We start from the raw sequence: 26,210 nt of genomic DNA on the forward strand, positions 1-26,210 counted from the left end.
GAAACAGTCACCCTCTTCCTCTTCCTCAACTTCTGCCGTATCCACTAGAGAGAGGCCTGGCCTGCAGCCAGGATGATGCCCCACGGCCTCTGCCTACCCTGTCCATGCCTAAAACACCCTCCCGTCCCCCTTCCTTCTGGATGTCCGCCTCCTCCCTGAAGCCTTCCCTGGAGGGCCCGTTTGTCCTCAGAGCACACGCGGTCTGGCAGACGCTGCCTCTCATAGCTGATGAACTTTCCGGGGCTCATGTGGGCAAGTGCTGGGGCTGACACACCAGCGGTGTGAGCCTGTCGTGCTGTCTCTACTCACTTGGGAGCTTGGTTCAGGGCCAGCGAGGTCTCAGGGTTTCAGTCTGCAAATTAGCCAAGTGCCCTCTGGAGCTGGCCCCATGCCTGCTTTCTCAAGGGACTGGGGCGGAGGATAAGTGGGCGTGACAGGAGCCACGGGGACGTTTATATGGAAATCAGGCATCGAATCAGTGCTCCACAACTCTAAGTCCCTCCTTCAAGGGATGGGCTACACCGTTATCCACTGAAACTACTGTGTCCTTGTCTCTTCTAGAGACATCTCTCAGGGCCTCTGACCCACGAGCCATGTGTCTTAATCTCCTACAGCTGCTGTAACAGGTTCGTAAGTACAGACTCAGCGCTAACTGCTGTTCGAACAACACAGTCCTGGAGGCCAGAAGTCCGACGTGAAGGTGTCAGCAGGGTCACACTCCCTCCAGAGGCTCGAGGAGATAATCTGTTCTGTGCTTCTTCCTCCAGCTTCTGGGGGTTCCCAGTTTCCTTGGCCGGTGGCCACATCTCTCCCATCTATGCGTTGTTCTCTCATATGTCTCTTGTGAGGACACTTATCGTTGTATTTAAGGCCCACGCGGACATTCCAGGATGATCTCCTCATTCAAAATCCCCAACTAAATCACATCTGCAAAGGCCTTTTTTCCAAATGAGGCGACACTCTCAGGTTCGGGGAGTGGGGTGTGGACGCATCTTCCCGGGGGCAGGCACGGTTCAGCGCACTGCACCGCGTGCGAGGTTCAAGGCCAGGGCAGCATCCTCACGCTCCGCGCCAGCGCATCGCTGGCTGGGTCATCAGCAGAGGCGTGGAGAAGCACAGGCCCACGTTCCAGAATCGGCGGCTCAATGTGGAGGCAGCGAAACGCTTCGCCGTGGAGATTTCAGGGCTGGGGTCGGACCCCTTGGGAGTCACTTCAGAGCGGCCACACTGTGGCCAGCCACTTTCACGTCCTGTAGTTGCTGGCAGTGGCCTCGTCTGGTTTCTTGGTGGTAAAGACCAGGCGAAGTGCAAATCACAAGGCTAGAGCGACGAGCCAGATAGTCCTTTCTGTGTATTTGGAGGCTGGAGTCCTTTTCCTTGTGAAACTCCAACCCGAGCCTCTCAGGTCCGGGACTCAGCTGCAGCTTCCAGTCATATCCACAAAGTGGGAGAGGGCACATCCCCCCTGGTGAGGACGGGATGTGGTTAGGAGGGACCCGCTGGGATCGTGTTTCCCGGAGCCTCTGCCCACGGGCTCCTGAGTGCAAAGTCCTTAGAAATGTCTGTCCTCTGGAACGTCCCTCTGCCCGATAGTTTCAGTGGGCAGATTCTGAGAAGATGCAACCCGGTTGTTTTTTGACAAAAACAGCAGCAATAAGTGGCCACCGGGTACCATGGGGACAGCGCTCCAAGCTAGGGGTGGGGTGGGAGCACTTCCGGGATGACAGGATGGGCGGGGCCAGCTCCCAAATGTGCTTACTAGCGTCCAGCGTGAGTGTGTAGGTGCATGCGTGTGCGTGTGCGTGTGCGTGTGTGTGTTTGTACAGGTGCATCGGTGAGATGGCGATGGGGCTGGAAGTAGCACATTGTTTTTGGAAGTACTACATTTTAGATCTGAAAACCATATTTGCGTCCCGTGACGTGTCTCAAATTAACTGGATGGGGGGGGGAGGGGCATCTGATCTCCCAGCTGGACCAGGCAATTATCTCTCAAGCATCTGACCTGAGACACACCAGGCCATCAGTGCTCACATGTGGAGGCTTGGGGTGTCGTTTGGAGGCCACATGTTGACCTGCAAGGGGCAGAAGCCAACCCCGCGCTGTCCTCCTTCTGCTCTGGGGGCCCATGAGACGGGATCCAACGCCCCCTCTACTTAACCAGAAGCAGAGTTTGGTTTATTGCAACCAAATAGTTCTCACCTCTGATAAGATCTACAAGAACAAACACACCCGGCCATTATTGTACATAGTTTGCATGCAAAAAGGTGTTTACGGAACAGCTCTCAAGAACAATGGTCCCCAGACCGTGTTGGCTCTCGCCACTTACTGAACACCCGTTGTTCAGGGTGGTGGGGAGGAATGTCACTGTTGTCCCAGAGGACTGGGGCTGGGGAATCAACACTGTTAGGGTTACTGGCCCTGTCCCCCAGTCCCCCAGGCCCTACTCACCATCAGCGGGGCTAAGGCCCCGGGCCGCAGAGATCGTGGGGAGTGTGGGGCTGCTGTGCATGGCACGGAGGTAATGCTCCATGTGGGGGCTCACGTAGGGGTGGGGGGCGTTGAAGGGGGACTCCCCGGGGCCGGCGGGGTGTGGGGAAAGCCGGATCAACGAGATGTCGGAGATAATGGGGCTGCCACTCAGGGCAGGAGGCCTGCAAAGACAAAGGAGCAGTGTAAGAAGGCATGGCCAGTCGTAGAAGGATGTGTGGGGGACCCGGCTGAGACGCGGGCTCGGTCCGCATAGTAGTCTGAAGTCGCACACATTGGCTGGCACATGCAGGTTGAAAACTCCTGTGTGCTGGTGCGGCTGCCCACCGGCCGATCTGGTGTTGGCGATGAAATTCGTCATACACACATTTGGATTTGCGGGACCACAGGCTCAATGGGCCACACTGTCCCACTGCTTCCCCAGTACCTGCTCAAAGCTGGACAAACAGAAATAACACAACTCTTTATTAAATGACTGGATGCATGCGTTCTATATGAATGAAAAACAGAGCATGAGAACTCTAACACCAGGGGCAAGATACAAAGAGCTCATTCCCTTTTTGTTTTTAAATATATTTTTTTTTCAAAAGTTTGTTTCTTTGTTTGTTTATTTAGAGTGTGCGTGCAAGCAGGGGGCGGGGCAGAGAGAGAAGGAGAAAGAATCCCAAGCAGGCTCTGCACTGTGCAGAGCCTGACTCAGGGCTCAATCCCACAAACCATGAGATCATGATTGGAGCCGAAGTCAAGGGATGCTTAACCCACTGAGCCACCCAGGCGCCCCTAAAGATGTTAGTTTTAAGGAATCTCTACATCCAACGTGGGGTTCACATTCACAACCCCGAGATCAAGAGTTGCACGATCAAGAGCCAGCCAGGTGCCCCAAAGAGCTCACGTTCCTAACAGAATTGAGAGAAAGGGAGGAATCGGGAGATGCCCTGAAAGTAGAGAACTTTGGTTTAGAGGGGTAGTTGCTGCTGTGGAGCACCCAGCCACAGGATTAATTGGAAGGAGCAGAGCAGGTTCAAGAAGAGTTCTGGAATGCTGAGCTGCAATAAAATTCTGCAATATCCTTTTAGTTCTCCTTACACGGATTTTTTTTTAACGTTTATTTATTTATTTTGGGAGGGGGTAGAGGCACAGAAAGAGAGGGAGAGAGAGAAAATCCAAACAGGCTTTGCACTCTCAGCATGCAACCTGACGTGGGGCTTGAACCCATGAACTGTGAGATGGTGACCTGAGCTGAAATCACGAGCTGGATGTTTAGCCGACTGAGCCACCCAGGTGCCCCTTTTGGAATTTCTTTTAATGCTAACACAGCCTCACTTCTTGGGTGCCCACCAAAGGTGAGGCATGCACTTGGCCTGGTCCCTGTGGCCCGGCTGGCGTGGCCGAGGGCCACCTCCATGTCCCCTGCTCAGTCCTCCAGGGGACACGGACTCCACTCAACACAAGGACGGGGTCTTTCCACTAGGTCTGCTGCTCACTTGGAGCTTCTAGGCGGTTGTTCGCATGCTGGCTGCAGGGGTGATCTGAGGTCATCTACCCCAAGACTTGCCCATTAAAGAAAAATCAGGCTTTAGAAGAGAAGTAGCTATGAAATCACAGCTGAGTCACGGGTGACCAAATTTACCAAGATACAATTTCCACTTTTTCAGAACGTGGGGTCTCCCTGTGATCCGACACAGCGCAAAGAAAAGAATATGTGTTAGCAGCGGACGAACCCGCGTTAGGATCTCAGCTGTTATCAGCTCGGTCACACGAGCAAGCGATTTAACCTCTGCAAGCCTCAATTTCCTCCACTGGAATACGGAGATAATAATGCCTTTTTCATGAGGCTGCCCTAAGGATGAAAGTCCCCCCAAACGGTACCTGAGACACAGCCGTCGGCTGGTAAACGAGAGCTGTTATCACAGCATCAGCGCCACACTTGGAGGGCAAAACCCAGGGGTGCCCCGGAGGCTGTCAAAACCTCCCCCATGGGATTGGCCTTGGATGTGGGCAAGGGCATTGTTAGGATTGGTTACTTCAGAGCGGGGATGGTCTGTCCACTGGCTGCAGTGAACCACAGATAATGACTGCTTGTGTTTAACAGTGCCCGAAAACCGTGCCTGCGACACCGTGCACGCCGGGACCCAAGCAGGTGACATCCAGATGTCTTAACATCTGGGTTTCACAAACTCCCCGCTGGGAGGGCCTAAGCATTCTGCTACATCGTTTTCTAGCTTTTGCAGATGTGATTGCAATGGACGTGCAGACCCGACGAACCTGCCAGGCCACGTTCACACTGGTGTGCTTCTGCCCACACCGATTCTTGGCCTCCGATGCCTCCTGCACCTTGTAAGGCAAATCCCTTCTCTACCTTGTAAGCCCAGGGGAGGGAACTGCCTCGGGGACACCTTCCCTGAAGCCCCTTGCCCAGGCGTGAGCTCTCTGCTCCTTCCTCCCTGCTACCCCTGGGGTGCCTGCTGCTGGTCTTGGGTTAACGGGCCCATCTCCCAGGTAACGGGGTTCCATCTGAGGTCCCTCTATACACTAGCACCGGGCAGGGAACTAGCATCCCAGAGGCATTTCAGTGACGGCTACAAGTATGACTGCCAGGCCCTGAACTCAGCAGAAGGGAGTCTCCGGGGTAAGTCACGAGTCACGGCCTCAAGCTGCTCTCCCTCACAGGCTGCCTGCCCAGCCGAGTCCACTTGTGAGTGAACTGCGTTAAGAACAAGGAGCTTAAGAGACGTCTTTGCTCTAGGCAGGGGTGCTATGTGTCCAAGGGTGGGGAAAGAGAACCAGACTAATTCGTCCTCTTGCTAAGGGCCAATCTCGCTGCCTCGGGCATGGTGACCGGGGCAGGATGGACACTCACACTCCCGCGACAGGACAGGTGTTCTATGAAGACCATACTCGGAGAATAACACCTGTGGGCCGGGCCTGTGGGGCGGGGAGGAGACCTCTGACTCCTGCGCACAGATCTGGGATTGAAGGGTAAACATTCTGGAAGGCTGAGCCCACTTCAGTCAACGCAGGGTGTTCTGGAGAACGGTGTGAGGCATCTCTTGTCCTCAGACCCCTTTGTCCTTCCCCCCCACCCCCCATCCCCGAAACACACGAGTTTCCTAGGGTCTGCAGGACGCTGGCCAGGGTTGAGGTCACAGCAGCCTCTGGTCATGGAAGCCGGTGGCCTTAAGTGGCCTGTCCAAGCCTCCCTGGCACGAGGGTCTCCTTGTAGGGCACAGTGACAACAGCTGAGGCCTCAAGAGACAAACCAGTGACTACATGGGGATTTAAAGCAAACGTTTAGGGCACACGGCAGCCCCAGTCTGTCCGAGGTGACCCCATTCCACTGACCAGATGAGTGTCTCCCAAGCAAGAGGCTGGAGAGAGGTGTTGTCATGGTGACAAGCGTACCCCTGGGGGGCTGCCCTGCCCTGGCAGGGGCTGGAATCCAACCCAACCTAGCAGTTGGGCTTGGAGGTGGTGGGTGGGGTCCGAGTCCCCCCGGAACAGGGACATGTCTTCACACCTCCATACCGCCCCTCAGGGGACAGTGACCTCTGCGGCCCTCAAGGGAACAGGGAGCTCATGAGGACCCTGGGCCCAGAGGGGAAGTCACCCTCCATGCTGTGTGGCCAGAGAGACGCAGGTTAAGACTCTACCAAGTCCTCCTCGCTCCCGGGATAGTGCTCCCCTCATCCCAGGGGCCGCCCACCCCCACAGAGAACACTGCCAAGGACCCATTTCCCTGGTGTGACGGGGAGTGGAGCTGAGAGAGGCCACTGCCCACCCTCCCCCCCCCTCCCCCACCACAATGCAGTTTTCACAGGGTGTGCTGGTGAGACAGGTCAGCTCAGAGGGCTGATTCAAGGGCACACAGAACAACCCTTTGCTCTTCCCAGTGCCGGGAGTGCTGTCACTCTTGGCCTGGAGGCCGTGGGATCTAGGCCAGCAGAGCTCTAGCGCAGGCACAACCAAATGTTCTTCCTTTACATGAGGAGCAGGGCTGGATTCTGGAAGCTGTTTGAGGGGACCGAGGGGCCAGGAAGCAGTGGGGCAGGACCGGCACCTGGGCACTGCTTGGGCCTTCCAAAGCACTGGTTTTCTCTTGCTAACCTTGACCTTTCCCACCTAGCTGGGGGGCCTCAGCCAGCATGCTGCCCCTCCCCGGTGCCTCCCAGAACGGCACACAAAGACCAGTGCTAGGTGCATGGCAGGGGGTTAGCAGGCATTAACTCTCTACCCTTCCCTTCTCTGCAACAAGTCATCTTGGGGTAGGGAGCAACTACTGACCTGGGCACCCAGAATCCAGAACAAGAGGCCCATCAGCCAACACAGCTGTGGATGACTGTCCAGACGCCTCCTCTGGGAAGGCTCCCCAGATGTCCCCTCTGTACGGTGACACTTTGCTGTGCCCTCACCGGACAGCTCCTCAAGATAGGGGTGACTGCATGCCAGCTGTCAAAGGACATCATGCACGTAGTTCCATTATTAATCCCAGTAAAAAAATTCACCAAGAAGGCACTTCATGCCCATTTTACAGATGAGAACACACCCAGAAAGGCAAGGTCTCTTGCCCAAGGTCACTCAGATTGCAGATAGTAGAACCACAAGCAACCAAGGTGGGCTGGGCCCACGCTTGTGCTGTGCCCATCCCCTCGGGAGAGAAACGGGTGCTCTTGATGACTGTGGTTTCTTGTGAGCAGGGCTCAGGTGGGTGCAGGATCAGAGAGGGGCAACACATGAGAGCAGGACAGCTTTCTCCCCACTCTGCGTCAGCTTCTTTTTCTGTCTTCATTTCCACTCCATCACCATGCACAATCCAATCCAGCTCTCAGGAAGGAGCCAGAACCTCTCCCTCGCACTGTGTTGTGAATGACCGATAAGGATCCAGGGGCACAAAGGTTCCAAAAGATTGCCATTTTGACAGACCAAATAAAGCCAAGGGAATGAATCTCAAATGGCAGAATTCCAAACATTATTAATGCGTGTGGGGGAGCGGGGAGCTTCCGGAATCCCATCAATACCGCCAACTTTCTAGGCAGGTCCTTCAGGGACCCGGGGTCTCTTGGTCCCGTCCCGGGGCCCAACTGAAGGTTCCATGCCTGCTGGGTGCTTACCAGCATTTGTGAGCTGACACCAGGACAGACGTCTGTTGATGAAATCTGACCCAGCACTTAAGGCTGACCCCCAGCCACAACTTCCCTTTCTTCTTCCATTTCTATGCCATTGGCCATGGGGGCCCAACCCAGGTCTCAGTGATGGCCCGTCCAGGCCTTGAATTCTGGCAACTGGGCAGAGACTCAAGGAGGTGGCCTTGCAGGCCGACATCAGCTGGACTGTAAGTTGCTCAGCTTGGACACTGCTCTTAAGCATTGCCTTCTCGCCTGCAGTCCAACTCTGAGCTCACCTGAGCCTGATTCTACCATTTGTTCCTTTGTGTATTTGCTCACATCCCCGACAAAATGGACCTGGGCACTTGCTCTGTGCCCAGGACCTATAGGGAGCCAGGAACCCTAGTGGAAGAGGCGGACCCCCAAATCAGGTAAGCATCAGGCAGTCTGATAAAGGCTCCGTCAGAGGAAAAAATTATCTAACTCTGCACGTAAGCGTAAGGGAAGGCTTCTCAGAGGAGGTGACATTTGCGAGGGGTTCTGAAGGGTCAGTAGGAATTCGTGAGGAAGTGCATTACGAATAAAGGAAGCAGCACGTGCAAAGAAAGGCTAGAGTATAAGGATCTGTGTGAGCGAAGGCTACGCCTTGGTGGAGGAACAGAGCACTTTGGGCTGGATCTGTACTGGACCCACGGGACCCACTCTGCTTTTTCTCCTGGGGGTGGGGGCCATGTGACCTGAGCTCAGCTGATCAGAGCATTCCACGTTCCCATGTACGGTGATCGTTTCGGAGACGGGCATAAGCTTAAGCTAGCAGTGGTGGCTGGAATCTTTGGGGATAAGAGTTCTCTGCCCACAAGCGTGGCTCTGCAGGTAGGGTGCAAGCATGGAACTGCCAGGGACCGTGAGGGGAGAGGCCAAACATGAAGACGATACACCGAGTGTCAGAGCTGGAAGATGTGGTACCAGGTTCTTGAACGGAGCTCCTAGTGCAGATCCGGCCTCGCCAGAAGTTAGTAGCGTTGGCCTTTTCAGTTATCTCACCCTATGCGCTCGTTTGTTCGTTTAAGCCAGTTTGAGCTAAGTTTTTCTATCATAGGCAACAGCCAAGGCAAGCTTTGACTAACACTGCCTCTCCTGGCCCAGAGTGATCCTGGGCCCAGCATCCTGCAACGCAGATCGGAGCCCTAGTTCCTCGGGCCTGTCCACCCTCCCGCTTGCAGGACTGAAGGACGGGGTGGTAGGTGTCCTGCCCAGGGCCGCTGAGGCTCACTCCTAGCTGTGTGGTTTGGAGCAGTTCAGGCACCTCTCTGAACCTGTGTGCTCATCTATAAACAGCAATCGCAATGGCGCTCTTACAAATACGTGGTGGGAAGCAGAGGGCAGGTGAGCATGGGGGGGCTGACGTGTGGGCATGAGGCACAAACGAGGGGCTCTGGGTAAGAGGAACAGCAACCGCCTCCCTGCCTCCACGTGCATGCGTGTGCGTGTATGTGGGTGTGTGGGCACCTGTTGGCGACGGGCGGCAGTGGCCTGCAGTGGGGCCCAGCCTCTGGGGGGCCTATCCTATGGCAGTTGACTCTTGCCTTCCCAGTGTCGGCGCTGGTCAGGACGGCCGGCCTGGCTCCTCCTGGAAGCTGCAGGGAGGACCGGGACAGGGCGACTCCTGAGCAGGGTCTCTCCTCCACCCTCTTCCCTTCCCCCTCTACCAGGAGGGGGCCTGGTGATGCCGCTGGACAAGGCTTCTGGGTCAGGTCCGAAGACCAGAGTGGTGGCCAGGCGCGAAGAAGAATAAGAACGGGGAAAGCAAGCGGAGACCTAGCTGGACGGCTGCCGTCCTGGCCCTAACCTGCCGCTGCCATGGCACACGGGGGGTCAGCCTTGGCCGAACACCGGCTGCATGCAACACATCCAGCAACTCTGCAAGGCAGCTTGTATTACCTCCATTTTAAACAGAAGGCAACCAAGGGTCAAGGGGGGTTAACCAGACTTGCCCAAGGCTGCAGAGCTCTAAGTGGCCGAGCGGAGTGGACACTAGGCCTTTCTGACTCTGCGAGGTCAGGCTTGGCGCGTTGTCCAGAGGTCCACCCAAAGGCAAGCTTCCGCCTCAGCCGTCCGCCCTCAACAAGTTCAGCTTGGTGTCTCTTTGCAGACATTGCCTCAGCTGGTCCTCGAGCCGACCCCAGCTGGGGTGGGGTGCAGGCTGAGGGGAGCGGCCCACACTTGGAGGTGGGACCTGGGCTTTCTGGGTCTGAATTATAGCCCTGCCGCTTACTGAGGACCTTGGCTGTGCCCTCTGCCCCGAGCCTCCACAACCTTGCCTGTAGGGAATGGGGCACTGGGGCCTGCCCGAGGGCGGCCGTGGCGTGGAATGAGCTCCATAAGCGAAGTGTGTAGTGCATCCCCGGGTGCCTCGGAGATGCCCACCCCATGCTCACCACATGTTTTTACAGATTTAACAGATGAGCAAAGGGAAGACGCTCAGAGAACGGAGTGGACCCAGTGCCATCTTCCAACAAGTCCTGGGCCCCTCCGCATGTGCTGGCTCAAGAGTTTTGGCAGGAGAGAGAAGGCAAGGCCAAGGCGATGAGACCCCCACACAGCCACACACGGCTCAGCACCAAAGTGGCTGGACCCGAGTCAGCATGCCTGCATGCTTGGGTATGGGCACCATCCCTGGGAGCTGGTAGGATGGGGATGTGCCCCCGAAGGGTGTATGGCTCCCGTGGGGCTGCAGGGGTGAGTAGGACTGTGTTTGATGGCAGGGATAGGGAGGGCATCTGACCCACAGCACAGCCTGAGCCAGGGTGCAGGGGCAGGTACCAACGCGCTCCTTACTGCGGTGGGAGGAGGGGCAGAAGTGCAGGGATGGGGCACCCATACCCCACCCACGGTGCTGTTTGGAGAAGCAGAACAATGCAGAGCTGAGGGATGCTGACTCACTCAGACTCAGCAGGAGCCACTGGGGCAAACTCTCCCATGTGGGGGCCAGGGGCCAGCAGGAAGGACCCTTGGCAACCCAGAGAGGCTCCTGATGGACCTTTCCCTGTGGCAGGTCAGTCGGGCCAGAAACAGGCAGGGATGGACGCTTTGTGTCCCATTTTACCGACAGCACTACTGAGACCCAAAGCATCAGTGGCACAGCTACGGTGAGGTCAGCGGCACAGCTGGACTGGAACCCCGGGACCCGGTGTTAGGGGTCACAGCCACAGCCCGCTCTAGGCGCCTTTGCTGAGGTTGAGGAAGGAGAGGTCTGGTCGCTTGGGGCTGCAGGCCTACGAACCTCAGCTCTGGCCTGCTTCTCAGGGTGACTGAAAGCTGTGGTAGCAGCAGGAGAGATCCTGTGTGGTCACGCACCTGCCTCTTCTGTCCACCCTCCCTGTGCTTCCGCTCTGGTTCTGGGCCCGTGCCACACCTGCTACTCCAGTCGTGCCCTGCCTCTGTCCCCAGCTAACCTCCAACCTCTCCCTCCAAGGGTCCAGCTCAGGGCCCCCTCGTTCAAGAAGCCTCCTAGCTCCACATGGAGGTCAGGGCCCTCATGAGCCCTGTGGAGGACAGGGCCCTCACTCCTGTGGAGGACAGCTCCTTCCCCGGACCCTGAGCACATCCATCCTGGCCGAGCACTGGGCACCTGCAGTGAGCCCCTGAGGGCCTGTCCCCCACCTTGGATGGGCAACCAGGGAGCAAGCTCAGGTCCACTCCTGCTCACTTGCTTCCCCAGCACCCCCTCCCGTGCCCACCGGGGTTCGGACGGCATACTTAACATGTGGCTGCTACGTGAATGAATGAATGAAGGAAGGAAGCAGGGAGTGTGTCCAGTGAATGGCATAGGCATTGAGGCAGAATTCCAGCTCAGCTTACTCGTAGCTGCGTGGCTTGGAGCGGTTCAGGCACCTCTCTGAACCTGTGTGCTCATCTATAAACAGCGACCGCAATGGCGCTCTTACAAATACGTGGTGGGAAGCAGAGGGCAGGTGAGCATGGGGGGTTGACCTTGTCTCTCAAAGATGCATCTATGTCCTTCCTCATCCCTTGCTAATATCACTGTATTGGCAACAAAAAAAGGCTTGGCAGGTGTGATTAAGGTAAGGGGACATTATGGATTATCAGGGGGGTCCTAAATACCAGAGCAAGTGTCCTTAGAATAGAGAGAGGCAGAGGGACGCAGAAGGGAAGGAGGCAGTGTAATCACGGGGGCACAGGCTGGAGGGATGCGGCCACAAGCCAAGGAACACTGGTGGCCTTGCAGAGGCTGGAGGAGGCAAGGATAAATCCTCTCCTAGAGCCTACGGAGGCAGCACGGCCCTGCCAACGCCTTGATTTCAGCCCAGTGATAATGACTTTGGACTCTTGATCTCCAAAACCGCGAGGCAATCCATTTCTGTTGTTTTAAGCCACTGAGTTTGCGGCAGCTTGCTGGGAGCCAAGACAGTATGTAAAGCATATTGTGCTGGTGTGGAGTAGGCCCGTGGGAGGTCCCGACATCACCATCACTATTACCGTCACCTGTCTTCGAGACTGTTCAGACCTCAGAGACCAGGGTCTGTGTGTTATTTCCTGGAGTGGCCTGGCCCCCCGTGGGCGCTCCGTTGGCAGCAAGCTGGGGAGGAAGGGGAAACTCCCCTCCACACTGGGAGGGCATCTGAGCACGCTCACAGGGCTCCGCAGCGTGCCTTCCTGCCTGCCACCCGGATTACACGGTCACTGGCTCCCCATAGCTGAACGCGCCCTGCACGTAGCCCTGACATGCCAGCCCCTCCCGCCCCGGAGACCGCTGGCTGGCATGTACTCATCCCGCCTTTGGGCTGAGAGGCCGCCACCCACCAGGATCACAGGGCCATGGGTGGAGTCAGAGGGCTCAGGGTAGGGAGGCTGTGACCCCTCTGCCGTTGCCGAGCCGCTCAGGGCCAGGCACCCACTTTCTGGGAAACACTAGGCAGCTGGCCTTGGGCCCACTGATCTGCTAGAAGGCCAACGAATACCCCAAAGCTGGTCTTCCTGCTCTGAGCCTCCTCGAGCCAGGGCTCCTTAGCACCAGGACTGGGTGAGGAGGGCAGGCATGTGTCAACGCTCGCGGCCCTATGCCTGACAGCAGATAGACGGCCGATGAGCTCCTCTGGGTGGACTTCAATCTCTCCTGCAAGGGTTTTGTTGTTTCTTGGTCTTCTGTTTGTTTGGTTCATTCGGGGTATGTGAGAGTGCACACTGGCAAGCTTGCTGCTGGCGCTTTCCGTATAGGAATTTTAAAAGTTCCAGAAATCAGGTCCCATTCAGAATATATACCCAGGGGGTTTGCGAGGGTAAAGAGATGCAAACTGACATTCTTTGGGAAAGCGCTGGGGAACTGCCCCTCTCCAAATCAGAGCCCAGTTCATTTTCTGTGAAAATCTGCATGTTCCCATGCACCTGCACTGCCCTCTGCCCATGTGGGGAAGCTCTATAAATCAGCAGAAAGGATAACTGTAAACAGGGCCTGGGACCACAGCATCCAGCCATTCAGTGATTTGTTCGTGGGTTCATGCGTTAGTCCCTCTGTCGGCCGATGTTCACTGAGTGTGGGCCTCTGAGGGCACTGTGTGGGGAGCTGGGGGTACTGAGGAAGACTCGGCCAGCATCCCACACCGAGGAAACAAGAAACTTGCCTGACAAGTGCTGCACCAGGGGTGTCTGGTCAACTCTGACATTCCCAAGGTTCACCTTGAACCCATACTTGCACAGATCTCAGCAGAGAAGTGTGAGTCCCCATGAGGCTATGTTGATGACCAGCCGTTAGGGCGATGTACCTGGGGATCCAGCCATGAGTTTGGGAAATTACAGCCCCCTAAGCCTGCAGTCTACTTCAGTGCCTTGACAGAATCACCACGCTGGGACCTCTGGGGTCGCAGAGGAGAGTGGACACTAACTGTAGCCTACCAACAGTATACAAAGTACTGGAACAGAAAGAGGGTGGGAGGGAAAGAATTTACTCATTCTGCTGGGGCCATCTGAGATGGCTTCCTGCAGGAGGTGGCACCTGAAACTGGGCCTCAATTCTTACAGAGAAACGGAAAGGAGGCAGTGAGTGGCGCAGACCTGGGGTTTCCGAGGCAGGAGAATAACTGAACAAAGAGCAGGTCGTATCGGGAAACAGCTACCAGAGTCCCGGAGCTGAAAGTCAGACCACACAGCTGGGTGGGAGGAGAATGTGTGGGGAACCAGGAAGTGTGTTCGTTGGGAACCTGAGTTGGGTTCCCAAGTCCATCACCTGGCTTGGGTTATAAAAGGAACTTCCCTTCGTGCAGACACCTCATCATGGGATTGAAAAGAACAAGCACAAACTGAGAGAGGATGTTTGCAACACCGATAACTAATTATGGAATGAGTGGCCTTACTATATACAATGCTTATTCACATCAATATGAAAAAAGGCACCTCCATACAGAAATGAGCAAAACAGCTCAACAGGCACTTCACAAGAAGGAAACGTTATTGGCCAGTAAACAGACGAAAGGATGCTCAGCTTCACCAGTAATAAGGAAAAGAGAAAATCCAAATCACAGGAGACACCAAAATTGTGGCAAAAAATTGAATGTTGCTGACATTACCCTGCTAACAAGGATGTGGAGCCAGCCGAGCTCTCAAACCCTGTTGGGGGCGAAACCTCCCAGAAGAAGTCTGGCAACATCCAGCGTTAAAACGTGAACACCCCATGACTCAGCAATTTCATTCCCAGACACACATTTATTCTAAAGAACAGCCAGCCATACGTGGGGCCCAGAGGATGGGACGGGCGCGTTCACCGCGATGATGTTTGAAGTTGCAACAACAAAGACACGTCCCGGATGCCTGTCAATACAGACTGCTTCAGAGTCATGAGAATTCACCACCCAAGAGCCCCATGCATTAACGGGTGAATCTCTGGAACATAATTTGACCCATGAAAGTAGGTTCCCAGCGAATACACTTGCAATGATTCTGTTTATATCAAGCACGCAAAGCAAAACTAAACGATGTGTTGTTAGGGGAATCAGACATAGAGTGGAACCATCATGGATGCAAGGGGATGATAAATCTGAGTGGTGGAAGTGAGGGTGCCTGGGGCAGGGCAGTGGAGGGGCACATAAGGACCCTAAAGGTGCTGGCGTGTCCCCAGTCCCTTGCCTGGGCAGGGAACGACACGTATGATATTCCTACTCTTTGTATCTTTTTTTTTCCCACAGAGAGAGCTGGGGGCTGGAAGGGCAGAGGGAGAGAGAGGGAGAGAGAGAGACAGAAAGAGAGAGAGAGAGAGAGAGAGAGAGAGAGAGAGAGAATCTTAAGCAGGCTCCATGCTCAGTGTGGAGCCCGACACAAGGCTCCCTCCCACGACCCTGGGATCATGACCTGAGCTGAAATCAAGAGTCGGACACTCGACCGACTGAACCACCCAGGCACCCCTACTCTTTTATATCTTAACCATGCTTTTGCTCGTCCTTTTGTATGTCTTCAATATTTAATAAGCCTAAATCTTTTTTTTTTTTTTATTTTTTTTTCAACTTTTTTTTTTATTTATTTTTGGGACAGAGAGAGACAGAGCATGAACGGGGGAGGGGCAGAGAGAGAGGGAGACACAGAATCGGAAACAGGCTCCAGGCTCTGAGCCATCAGCCAAGAGCCTGACGCGGGGCTCGAACTCACGGACCGCGAGATCGTGACCTGGCTGAAGTCGGACGCTTAACCGACTGCGCCACCCAGGCGCCCTAAGCCTAAATCTTAAAGAGGATGGTTGGCTTCTGGTTAGAAGCTGGCTGAGTGGACAGGGGCTCTGTGGTGGGGAGCTGAGAGACCGCAGGGCTGGTCGTGAACTTGTGTGGGCTGCTGGGAAGCCTCTGGGGGCCCGGTGGTTGTCTCCCTGTCACCCAGTGGGCTCATCTTGGCTGCTCCGTCTGTCTGCTGCCCAGGCTCCCTCCTGGCCCGCCCCAGCCCGTCCGACAGGCCTGCTCTGCGGCCGACGTACGTCTTTATACGCATGCGATCCATTCGACCCTCCACTCACCCCGTTCCCAGACCCGCACACTCCACCAGACCTAGCCAAGCCGCCGGCTTTTAGCTGTCACTCCCTACACAGAGCCGTAATAAAGAAATCACTGTTTTCAGCTGACAAAGAGCAGATTTCTTACTAAGTAAACACTGATGTTTTGGTAGGGAAATTAGGTTATAAAACTGCACCGACAAAGGAGGCCATACACATGGACTTGGTTAAGATCTAGCCACGCAGGCAACAGGGGTTAATTCGATTGCCCACCCTTTATCACATTCCCCCCCCCCCCCCCCCCCTTGGAACAGAAGGATAGGAAGGTTATCAGCTTTTTCAAACATAAAAACCAAAAAGATAAAAGACAAGAGGGAAGTATCAAGGAGACTTTTCGTAGCCAAGTGATGACTTAGGCAGAGCTGGGGAGGGGGTGGCGGGAGAGGCCTTGGATTTGAGCCATGTGTGGGGGATGGGGGTGGGGCAGGAACACAGCTGGCCCCGGGGGAAGAGGCCCGGATTAGGTCCTCTCCAGGTGACCTGTGCTGGGGTTAACCTCTGCGTATGTGAGGCCTTTGTCTGTAAGAACAGCCAGACTGAGCGCAGCCTGAGCCGAATCTTCCAGAACGTCACGGCTTTATGGGGACTGTCATACGACAGGGCAAATGCCAGGGGGCTGGAAGGGGAGCCGTGGGTGGAGGGCAGGAGGGTTTCATCACACTGCCCTAGGGGTCTAGGTTTAGGCCACGAGAAAAGTCCCTGATGGCGGGTGGCTTACATGCAGGGAACCTCCTCCACAGTGAGAATTCTTCAACTCTGGCCTGGCCTGCCAAAGTAGTGTGTGGAATTTCCTTTCCTGGATGCCTGTCAAAACTAGATGGATAATTCCAAATAGTTTAGATAAAAAGTCTTCTTAGAGGTGGGTGTGCTGCCGATTTTTACCCAATTTTGAGTCCATTAGTGTGTGCCTTGAAAAGGCCCCCTCTTTCATACTGGGATCTGTGTCTGCCTGGGAGTGGAGGCCCTCATTGGTACAGGGGCAACCCCAAGAAGGCCCTGGAGCCCCATGGCAGGCTGGGGCTAGGGCTGAGCTGGGGACAGACAGGCTGCCCATGCCTTCCTTCTGGTAAATGCTTTCCATTCCTGGTTTCTTGGTGTTCTGGGCTCCCACCCCCTTTCCAGTACACGACTCTGTAACTGCCCCATTTCTCCTCCTTCCCCTCCAAGACCATGAGATGCATATGGGCAGCAACAGTGGGCCTCCTTGGGCCTGTATCCCCAACACCTGGCACAAGGCTGGCACATCCTAGCCTTGGGTGGGTGACGTCAGATGAATGAGCGCTCAGACCTTCCCGCCCCCCTGAGTTAGGCAACAGCTAAACTCTACTTGCTTGGGCAGGGCGGGTCAAGTTCACATCTCAGAAATGCAGCTCCCAGCAGGAGAGAATGGGAGAAAAGGCTCCCACCGTGCCCAGTGTACCTCTTCTTCTCCATGGGCACCAGGACGAGTAAGTGACACAGCAATGCCGGGCACAGTGCTGGACGCTCAGAGAGCAGTGGGACTCAGGGGCAGGGCACTGCTCACGAGTCCCCCCAACTGTGGTTGGCCAAGGCCAGCAGGAGTGACCTCCAGGAAAGCCAGCAGCAATGAGCTAGGCTGAATGCGAATGCATTCTGGGCACTGGCATCAGCTTCCACCCAGAGTGGGCAACCCGACCATGTGCCCTGGGAGAGGATCCCACCTCAAAGGCCAATCTATCCCACAAACTGAAATTTTACTCCTAGTGGGGCACCCGGGTGGCTCAATCAGTTAAGTGTCCGACTTCGGCTCAGGTGGTGATCTCACAATTCGTGGTTTCAAGCCCTGAGTCGGGCTCTGTGCTGACAGCTCAGAGCCTGGAGCTTGGAGGCTGCTTCAGATTCTGTGTCTCCCTCTCTCCCTGCCTCTCCCCTGTGAGCGCATGCTCTCCCTCTCAAAAAAAAAAAAAAAAAAAAATTAAAAAATTTTTTTATTCCTACTGATTAATTCCTTTGGGTTGACTATCGTTCTGTTCCCATCTTTGCCGGCAGGGATAACCCACCGTAGCCCTAAGACCTGCAACGAGATGTTACTTCCTCTCCAAGGACAATTATGGCATAGAGAAAGGCTCAGGATGGAGAGTCAGATCTCACATACCAGCTGAATGATCTTGGGGAGCTCTTACATTCTGGGATCTGTTTTTCTGCTCCACAAAATGGGGAGACTATCACTCACCTTACAAGGTGTTGGGGGTACTGGATATGATAACATCTGCCCAGCACCCAGTAGAGTACCTGGGATGAAATGTGGCTTTACTTCTGGTATCAGCACGAGGGTGAAAAGGGCAAATCATTGTCCGGAGCTCACGATGTACCAGGGGCTGTTCTATGTGCTTTACGTACACCCACTCACCTAATCCTCAAGCCCACCCCATGGGATGCTGTTGTATCCCCATTTTTATTTGTTTGTTTGTTTATTTATTTATTTATTTATTTATCGAGACAGAGTGAGAATGGGGGAGGGGCAGAGACAGAAGGAGACAGAAACCGAAGCAAGCTCTAGGCTGTTAGCACAGGGCCCGATGTGGGGCTCTCACGAGCTGTGAGATCATGACCCAAGCCGAAGTCGGAGGCTTAACAGACTGAGCCATCCAGGGGTCCCTGGATCCCCACTTTAGAGATGGGGAAACCAAGGCTCACAGAGTTAAACAGCCAGACCAAAGACATAAAGGGTATAAGTGGCATAGGCAGGATTTGAACCCTGGCCCCACCCCATCCTGCCCAAATCCTGGGGGTGTAGGATGTGCAATGCTCAAGAGGATGGTGGCCCAGTGGGACAGGAGAACCAGAAAGACCACCTCTCAACCCTGCAGGACTTTCCCACCAGGAAGCCCTTCCCTATGCCTGCTTTGCATATGCCCTCCCCCAGTGCAGACCCGCCTCCTTTCTGCACATCAAGATGCCTTTCACTCCCGGGGCCCCTCCTGCCCTGGGCTGACCGCACAGGCTCTCTCCAAAGCCCAGAGCAGGCAGCTCCTCTTCTGCGAGGGGCCAGCGTTCAGCAAAGATCAAAGAGCAGGCTGGCTTATCAGACACGCTCCTCATTAAACTTTTACAGGCCAGATTCCATTATAAATGAGCTGTCTGTCCCACACTGCAGAGCCCGTTCCTGGAGCCGGGAATCTGAAGCTCTCAGAGCCGGGAGAGTCTTTAGCAGAAAGGTCCATGCAGAGAGGGGGCCTCTAGGGTCAAACTGCCCGGGTTCCAGTCCTAGCTTTGCTACTTACTAGGAGGATGTCACTAGAGAAAGTGGTCAACCTCACTGTGCCTCAGTTTCTCCACTTAGCAAGCAAATGTGACAACGTTGCTTTCCTTGTAGGGAGCAGGTGACAGTTAAATCCAGAGGGCTGGACCCTGCACCTCAGCCTGCCCCCAGTGACCTGCTGCCCAGAGGGGTCTCTAAGGGTCACTCACATCACCTTGAGCCAAGGCTCCACACTTATTAGCCACTCAGCCCTCAGATAGCCATGAGGGGAGGCCAGCTCCACAGTTCTCTGGGCTCTGCGTCTACCTGCCATCCCATTGCTCTGAGGAGGAAGTGGTCGGTTACAGCGGGTTTTAAGGAGCGCTCCCTAGAGATAAAAGGACAACTTGGACCCCAGTGAGGAGGAGGACGAGGCCTCTGGTGGGCAACTGTGGACCCACCCAGCATCTCAGCCCGGAAGCCAGACAGATATGCCCTCCCAAAGTCTCTTCCTTGCTTCCACGAATCTCTGAAAAGAAGTGCGCACATTTGCTGAGGGAAGAGAACGTTCTTTGCGAAACACAAAGCCAGTCCTCTGTGAACCGTGAACCTGGTGAACCGTGAACCAACCAGAAAATATTACTGCCTCGAGGAGGGCTGAGGACAGGGCTGTCAGGGGCCCCAAACAAAGCAGGTTGCATGTTTATTAATCTCACGACGAGCTGGTGCAGTCTTTATGGAACACTGACCTTGGAAAAAGCCATCTTCAAATCCCTCCAGAATAGAAAGTTCAGGAGCTCGGCCAGCAACAGCAAAGCAACTACGTTGTGAAGTACACCAACAGAGGGGCTTAAACATCCCCATTAATATGCAGGCACCAGGACGAGGTGGGTTCAGACATCCTTAACAGCTCTCTCAGGGGGTCTCTGGATAATTTGCACATGTGACAAAGTGTGCAGATGATGGTGGAAGGCACAGGCCCTCGCACCCACCAGCTGGCGTTTCCTCTTTTCTCAAACTACCTGGGCCCTCATGCTGACTTCACATGAATTGATAGCTAAAGCCCCAGAGCCATCTGTCCCTAGCAAGACCGCCCCCCTCCTCTCTCCTTGTCTATACGGGTGGCCTTGGGCCGTGACCGCTGGAACCCTGCTCACCAACTACAGCTCAGGATCAAGTGGCCCTGATGGCAGTGACTAGTGGTGGTCAGCTCTAGAACCTAGGCCGGTGCTGCAGGTTCAGCCATCACCACGGATGTCAGAGGTCAGGTAGGGAATCAGGCACGAGGAGAGAGAAAGGGACTGTCCTCATGGTTGGGAAGATGTCGCTGCCCTCGTTCCAGAAGCTCACCCCCTTCTGCAAGCCGAGAATGTGCACAGATTTAGGTCAACTTATGGGGACTGCATCTGTGAATGGGTGATAAAAAGGAACCGGGGGATTTTTAACACCTCGTACTTTGGACCCGTTATCACTGAGAGGGAAAGGCCTACAGCCTGCTGATTCTAGGACTCTGGAAAGCCAACACACAGCCCCGGGCCTGTTTTCTTGGGTATAAAATAAGCAGAGTGGCTCGTGGTGGTCCCCAAGTGCTGGCCTGTGGGTGTCTGTAAATAGATTCCTGGTCCCCATTTTAGCCCAAAAGAACCAGAACTTCTAGGCTTGGGCCTAAGAATGTGCATCTTTAAGACAGACCCGAGTTCAGATTCGCAGCCAGGTTTGAGAACTGCAGGACGAGATGGTCTCTGTGTACCCTCCTGGGCTGGAAGCAGCTGGAATTGGTCCTCTCTGACGCCCCATGGCTGGGCGGGGATGAGGACCCCATAAGCCACACGGGGAGTGGAAGGTTGACCCCTTCCATGACAGGGCACGAGTTGATCCTGGCCCACTGATTCCCACACTCCTGCTTGTGTGACTGCTTACACGGGGCAAATGGGGAGCTCCAGCTGGGGGCCCTGCATGCCATGCCTCAGCCTCTGTCCCCACTACGCCTAGCAAGCCTGTTTCCAAGGGCAAGGGCCAGGAGGGGATCCAAAGAGCCCCCCCTCCCCCGTTTCCCACCAGCAGTCACAAGGCTATGGAAAGTCTACAGGGAATATTTGCCCCCACTGATTGGCCGGCCTTTTCTTCTTGCTCTCGAGAATGGACTCTCAGGCACTCAGGATCATATTCCCAAGGGGAAGTCAGGGGGAGGTCACAAGAGAACCCCACCTGACCAGCAGAAACAACCCCCCTGCCCATTTATCTCCACACCACTTGTGGTTTATACAGATAAGAAATGTTGCCCCAAGGGGCACCTGGGTGGCTCAGTCTGTTAAGCTTTCAACTTAGGCTCAAGTCATGATCTCACAGTTTGTGAGTTCGGGCCCTGCTTTGGGCTCTGTGCTGACAGCTCAGAGCCTGGAGCCTGCTTCAGATGCTGTGTCTCCCTCTCTCTTTGCCCCTCCCCCACTCATGCTCTGTCTCTCTCTGTCTCAAGAGCAAATAAACATAAAAATAAGAAAAGAAAAGAAATGCTGCCCACAGAGTCCACCGACAGTGCCAGGTACTCTTCTAGAACCACTTGAGCATTAAGGAGCTGTGCAAGTCCTGCTGTGGGTTTGCACCTCCAGGGGACAGGGAACGTTGGCTGTGTCAGGGTCGGGGGCAGGCATCGAGGAGAAGGCCGTCCAGCTGGGCTGTGCAGGCTGGGTTTCCACACACTGAACCCTATACCCCACTCTCCCCTCTGTAGCCGCCTGTAGGGAGTGGAGGACAGTCAGCTTGGACCCTGCTCCTCATCTGCCTGGGACATGATGACAGGCTCTGGCAGGTCCCTTTGCCAGGTTCCCCCACTTCTCCTCTCCATCCCCTAGCTGCTCCTACAGGCACCCTGGAAATAAATCTGACCCCTCCCTCTCGCTCCTGGTTGCCAAGGGGATAAAGTCCAAAGTCTTTCAACTGGGAGAAAAAAAGGCCCCACGCCTCCCCATCCCCAGTGGTACTTCTTCAGTCCTATTTTCCACCTTCTTATGTCACGGCCACCAGACAGAATCCTCTTTGAAGGTCATGTCATGGCCTACCTCCGCCACAAGGTCCCTCGGCCTGCAATGACACCCCCCGCCCTCCAATAAGCAAACGGACATAGCAACTGTGAGAATATTCACCGTTAACATCCCCTGAATGCCTGTTTTACTTATATGACCCCATTTCATTCTCAAGACAACTCCTCAGGTGGGGCAAGTGCTATTATTATGGCCTATTACAGAAGGAGAAACTCAGGTTAATCCTTTCGGATTGGTCGGCTGAGTTCAGCGCTGGGGTTCAAGGCCAGGTGGGCTGGCAGGGTCGGTGGCAGAGCACTTCCCTGGTCTAGCGGGAGGACCTCCAGCGCACGCGCGGTGGAGCACTGTCCCCGGAGCGCGTGCGCCCGAGGCGCCCAATCACCAGACTGTGGGGCCCAGGACAGCCAATGGGCAGCGGCCCCGGCGCGGAGCCGTAGGCGGAGGCCCCCACCCCGCAGACAAGAGACGACACCGCACCTCATTTGCTGCGCAACGTTTGTGTAATTAGACGCATTTAGCGCCGCAGAGGCGGCGTGGGCTACCGCAGGGGCTTGATGGATCGGGCGCTCCCCCAGGCTCCAACCGCATTAATCACAGAAGCCAGAGCCACCGGGGCCGTTTTTTTCGTGTAGGCTTCGTCCCGTTTCCCACCTGAGGCACCGGTGCGGGAGAGGAAAGGGGTGGACGTCCCAGTGCCCCAGGCCAGCCCTGAAGTACTGGCCAGTGTCCCCGTGTGGCCGGGTGGGGACCGACTGTCCCGAGGGTTATGTGGAGCCCTTGAAGGCGCATCCTGGCAGGGCACGGGGCTTTGGGAACACAGTGCTTCTGCCCGTCACTGGGGTGTTAACCAGGAGAGCCCCTCCCTAGCTGGGGAAGGGGGACGGCATGCCCACCTCGCAGGGCCGACTGGCAGGAAGTCGATGCCCCCTCTGAAGCTCACCAGCTGCATCTCACAGGGCAGTGGGGAAGGTGAAACTGATATAGCATACCTGACTCCCTCCCTGGCAGAGCCTGGCCTCCCGGAGGCCCTGCACACACGGCTGACGCCTTTTGTTATATTCTCCTGGGTGATGCCGTACTGGCCACGGGGGTTTGGGGATCCAAATAAGCCCCAGAGACATTCAGGCCCTAATCCCTGGCATCTGTGACTGTAACCTTCTAGGGGAAAAAAGGACTTTGCAGATGTTATAGAATTAAGGATCTTGAGACAGGAAGATTATCTTGGATTACCTGGGGGGGGGGGACCCTAAAAGCCCTCACTGGCATCTTTATAAGAGAGGCAGAGAGAGAAGAGTATTATAGAAGAGGAAGAGAATGTGAGGACAGAAGCAGGGGAGAAAAGGCAATGTGACAAGAGGCAAGGGTCACTGGCTAAGGATCACGGGGAGCCTCCAGAAACGATGAAAGTCAAGAAGCTGGCTACCAATACCTTGATTTACTTTAGACTTCTGGCCTCCAGAACTATCTGAGAATAAGTTAGTATCGTGTTGTGCCACTGGGTAAACTGTTATAGCAGCAACAGGAGACTAATTCACTGCCCCTCAGGTATTAAGTCTGGTGAAAGAGTCATCTGGGCCAGTGAGTGACAAGGCCATTTCCACAGGCCCACTGACCTGGCCAGACCTCCCCAGCTGCCTGCCACTAAGGCTTTCTGCTTCTACCGGTGTTCTGCCCATGCCGCACCCTTCACTGGCCGGGAAGGAAGCAGGCCCAGAGAGGGGACATGACTTGTGTCCAACCCAAGGCCGGTGAATGACAAAGCCTGGAGAAGACTCAGGGACCATCTCTTAGATCTCCATTAGCCCCAGGGGGACAGCACTGAGGGCTCCCGTCAGGGCTCCCTCATGCAGTGACGGGAGGCCCATAGAAGCATCGCTTGGGGGCATGTTAAACCCAAACATGAGCCCTACCCCAGTCTCTGACTCAGCAGTCTGGCCTAGGGCCTGAGAATCCGTATTCCTAACAGAGGATGCTGATGCTGCGGGTCCAGAGGTTTGGGGAACCACTGACTGAGGGGGTGGTGCCCTAACAAAGGGCTCTATGTGCTTTCAAGAAGGAATCAGCTGGGCCTGTCCAGGAGACCAGTGCTTATCTATGTGCCCCCAGGAGAGAGCCCAGCGTGCAGCTGAGGGCCTGGGGTCAGGAGGTTGTAATTAGATTTCTAACTCTCCCACTCCGTAAGTGGGTGACCCTGGTGATTAGTTATTTAACCTCTCTGTGCTGCCTCAGTTTCTTCTGTAAAATGGGATGGTATAAAATGCCTGTCTTACAGGGCTGTTGAGAGGATTAAGAGAGATGAGAACATGAAATATTTATAACAGAGCCTGTTTAGTAGGTCGGAATTATTATGAGAAATTGCAGTCGTCAATGGTGGGGTCTTATTATAGCTCTGCTGTGGTCGCCAGGTTTGTGCGGACATGTGAGCCAAGACAGTCACCTCACGGTGCTGCTATCCTGCGTGGGCTGTGCCTCCAAGGAGTCACCAGCACCACCCATGTCTCTGACCAGCACCGGGTCCCTTGCAGGGGACACTTCCCTGCGGGTCTGCTTTCCGAGGATCTGTGTCACTGAATGAGCCCCAGTATTTCTCAAGAGCAGAAAGTCAGCAACTCCAATCCCCTCCCAAATAGGGACTCAGCTTCCTTGATTCTCCTTCGGTTCTCAGATGCTATCGACTGAGCAATTTTTGGGTGATTCACTAGCTCCAAATGTGTGCATCCCCCATAAGCTAGCCGCCAGAGCTGTATTCTCAGCCCCTACGGCTGGAGGGGCTGGGAGGTGGGCAGAGGGCTGCAAGGGCAGCAGGCCCTAGTCAAGTGAGAACCGGCGACACGCGCTGCCACGAAATGAGAAACTTCCAGTATTTGAAAGACCTGGGAGACGACTCTAGGGGACTCCCAAAGTCCAAATCTGTGGTCGCTGCAAACACACAAAATAGTGACCACAACAGAATATACCTCAGAGTAACATGACTATCCAGGCATTTATTTGGTGTAAGTAAATAGCCAAAGAAAGAAAGACACAGGGGAGAAGGGACTATTTCTTACAGGAGAATTCCAGGTGATAAACGTGGAAGGAATGATGGAGATAGAAAATCACCATTTGGCAAACACTAGTAATTAGTTTCTGTTGAGAACTGTCCATAGATGTTAAAGTTAGTGGGTGAAGATATGATTGGACACAGGATATTTACATATTATCCAAGTATCACCACCCAAGATACTTATTACTTACAAAGGGACCAGCTTTAAAGTAGAGAAACCCAGCAGACCTCACGTTAACTAAGTGATCTCCAGTGACGAGAATAATTAACATCTCCCATGACGAGAAGTATTACCATCATGTGCATGGCATGATGTACTAGGAAGGGGCACCAAACCACTTTTAAGGTATTATACCCCAAAATGCTTATTCTGGAATTTTTTTTAAGTTTATTTATTCATTTTTGAGAGAGACAAAGAAAGCATGAGCTCGGGAGGGGCAGAGAGAGAGAGGGAGAGAGAGAATCCCAAGCAGGCTCTACAATGTCAGCACAAAGCCTGATGCCCAGCTCGAACTCACGGAACCGTGAGATCATGACCGAGCTGAAACCAAGAGTCGGATGCTTAACCGACTGAGCCATCCAAGTGCCCCTATTCTGAATTTAATCATGAGGCAACTTTCACGTAAGTGTCCCAAATCTGCACATTTTGTACTGGCCTGTCCTCTTCGAGAGGGTCAAGGTCATGAAAGACAAGAGAAACTAAGCCACTATCTCAGATTGAAGGAGGTTTGACTGCTAAATGCAAAGGCTGGATCCTGAACAGGAAAAAAAAAAAAGAAATTAGTGGGGAAACTGAGGAAATGTGGGTAAGATTTACAAGTTAGTCAATGACACTGTATCAGTCTTTTTGGTCACGTAAGATGTGAACAGTGGAGGGGATAATGGAAATCTTTGTACTATTTTTGCAACTGTTTTCACATGTCTGAAATTGTTTCAAAGTAAAAGATACGTTAAAGGAAAGAAAAGCAAAGTCCCAGATTGGCTCTGCCTTGGGGAGGCAACAATGGGTGCCCAGAAACAGGAGCCGCCTGAGGGCTGGGACCTTCTCAGTCTCCGGCCTCCTGATCAGGTACAGTGCTTGCTTTGAAGGTGGGGCGGGCTCAGCAAGAGTTCACTGACTTCACTCAGACAGGAGCTGGGAGAGGCAGGAAGTAGGGTTTGTCTTCAGTGGGTGGGTGGGTGGGTGGGGAGTGCTCTCACTCAGCAAACATTGATCAAGCACCTGTTATGTATAGGCCACTGGCAATGGGGCAATGAGAGGGAAGTTCAGAGCCTTTTGGGGGGG

General features: G+C 54.6%; 1 protein-coding gene across 1 annotated transcript in view; it reads right to left on the reverse strand.

Moving 5' to 3' along the window:
- Positions 1–26,210, reverse strand: part of GLI2 (GLI family zinc finger 2) — a 175,780-nt gene that overhangs the window by 24,204 nt on the left and 125,366 nt on the right. The window contains exon 3 of the mRNA XM_032594103.1: positions 2,449–2,651. Coding sequence (XP_032449994.1) covers positions 2,449–2,651 — 203 coding nt within the window. The remainder of the gene's footprint in view (positions 1–2,448; positions 2,652–26,210) is intronic.

This window comes from Lynx canadensis, chromosome C1 (genome assembly GCF_007474595.2).
Source record: "Lynx canadensis isolate LIC74 chromosome C1, mLynCan4.pri.v2, whole genome shotgun sequence".
NCBI classification, from domain to species: Eukaryota; Metazoa; Chordata; class Mammalia; order Carnivora; family Felidae; genus Lynx; species Lynx canadensis.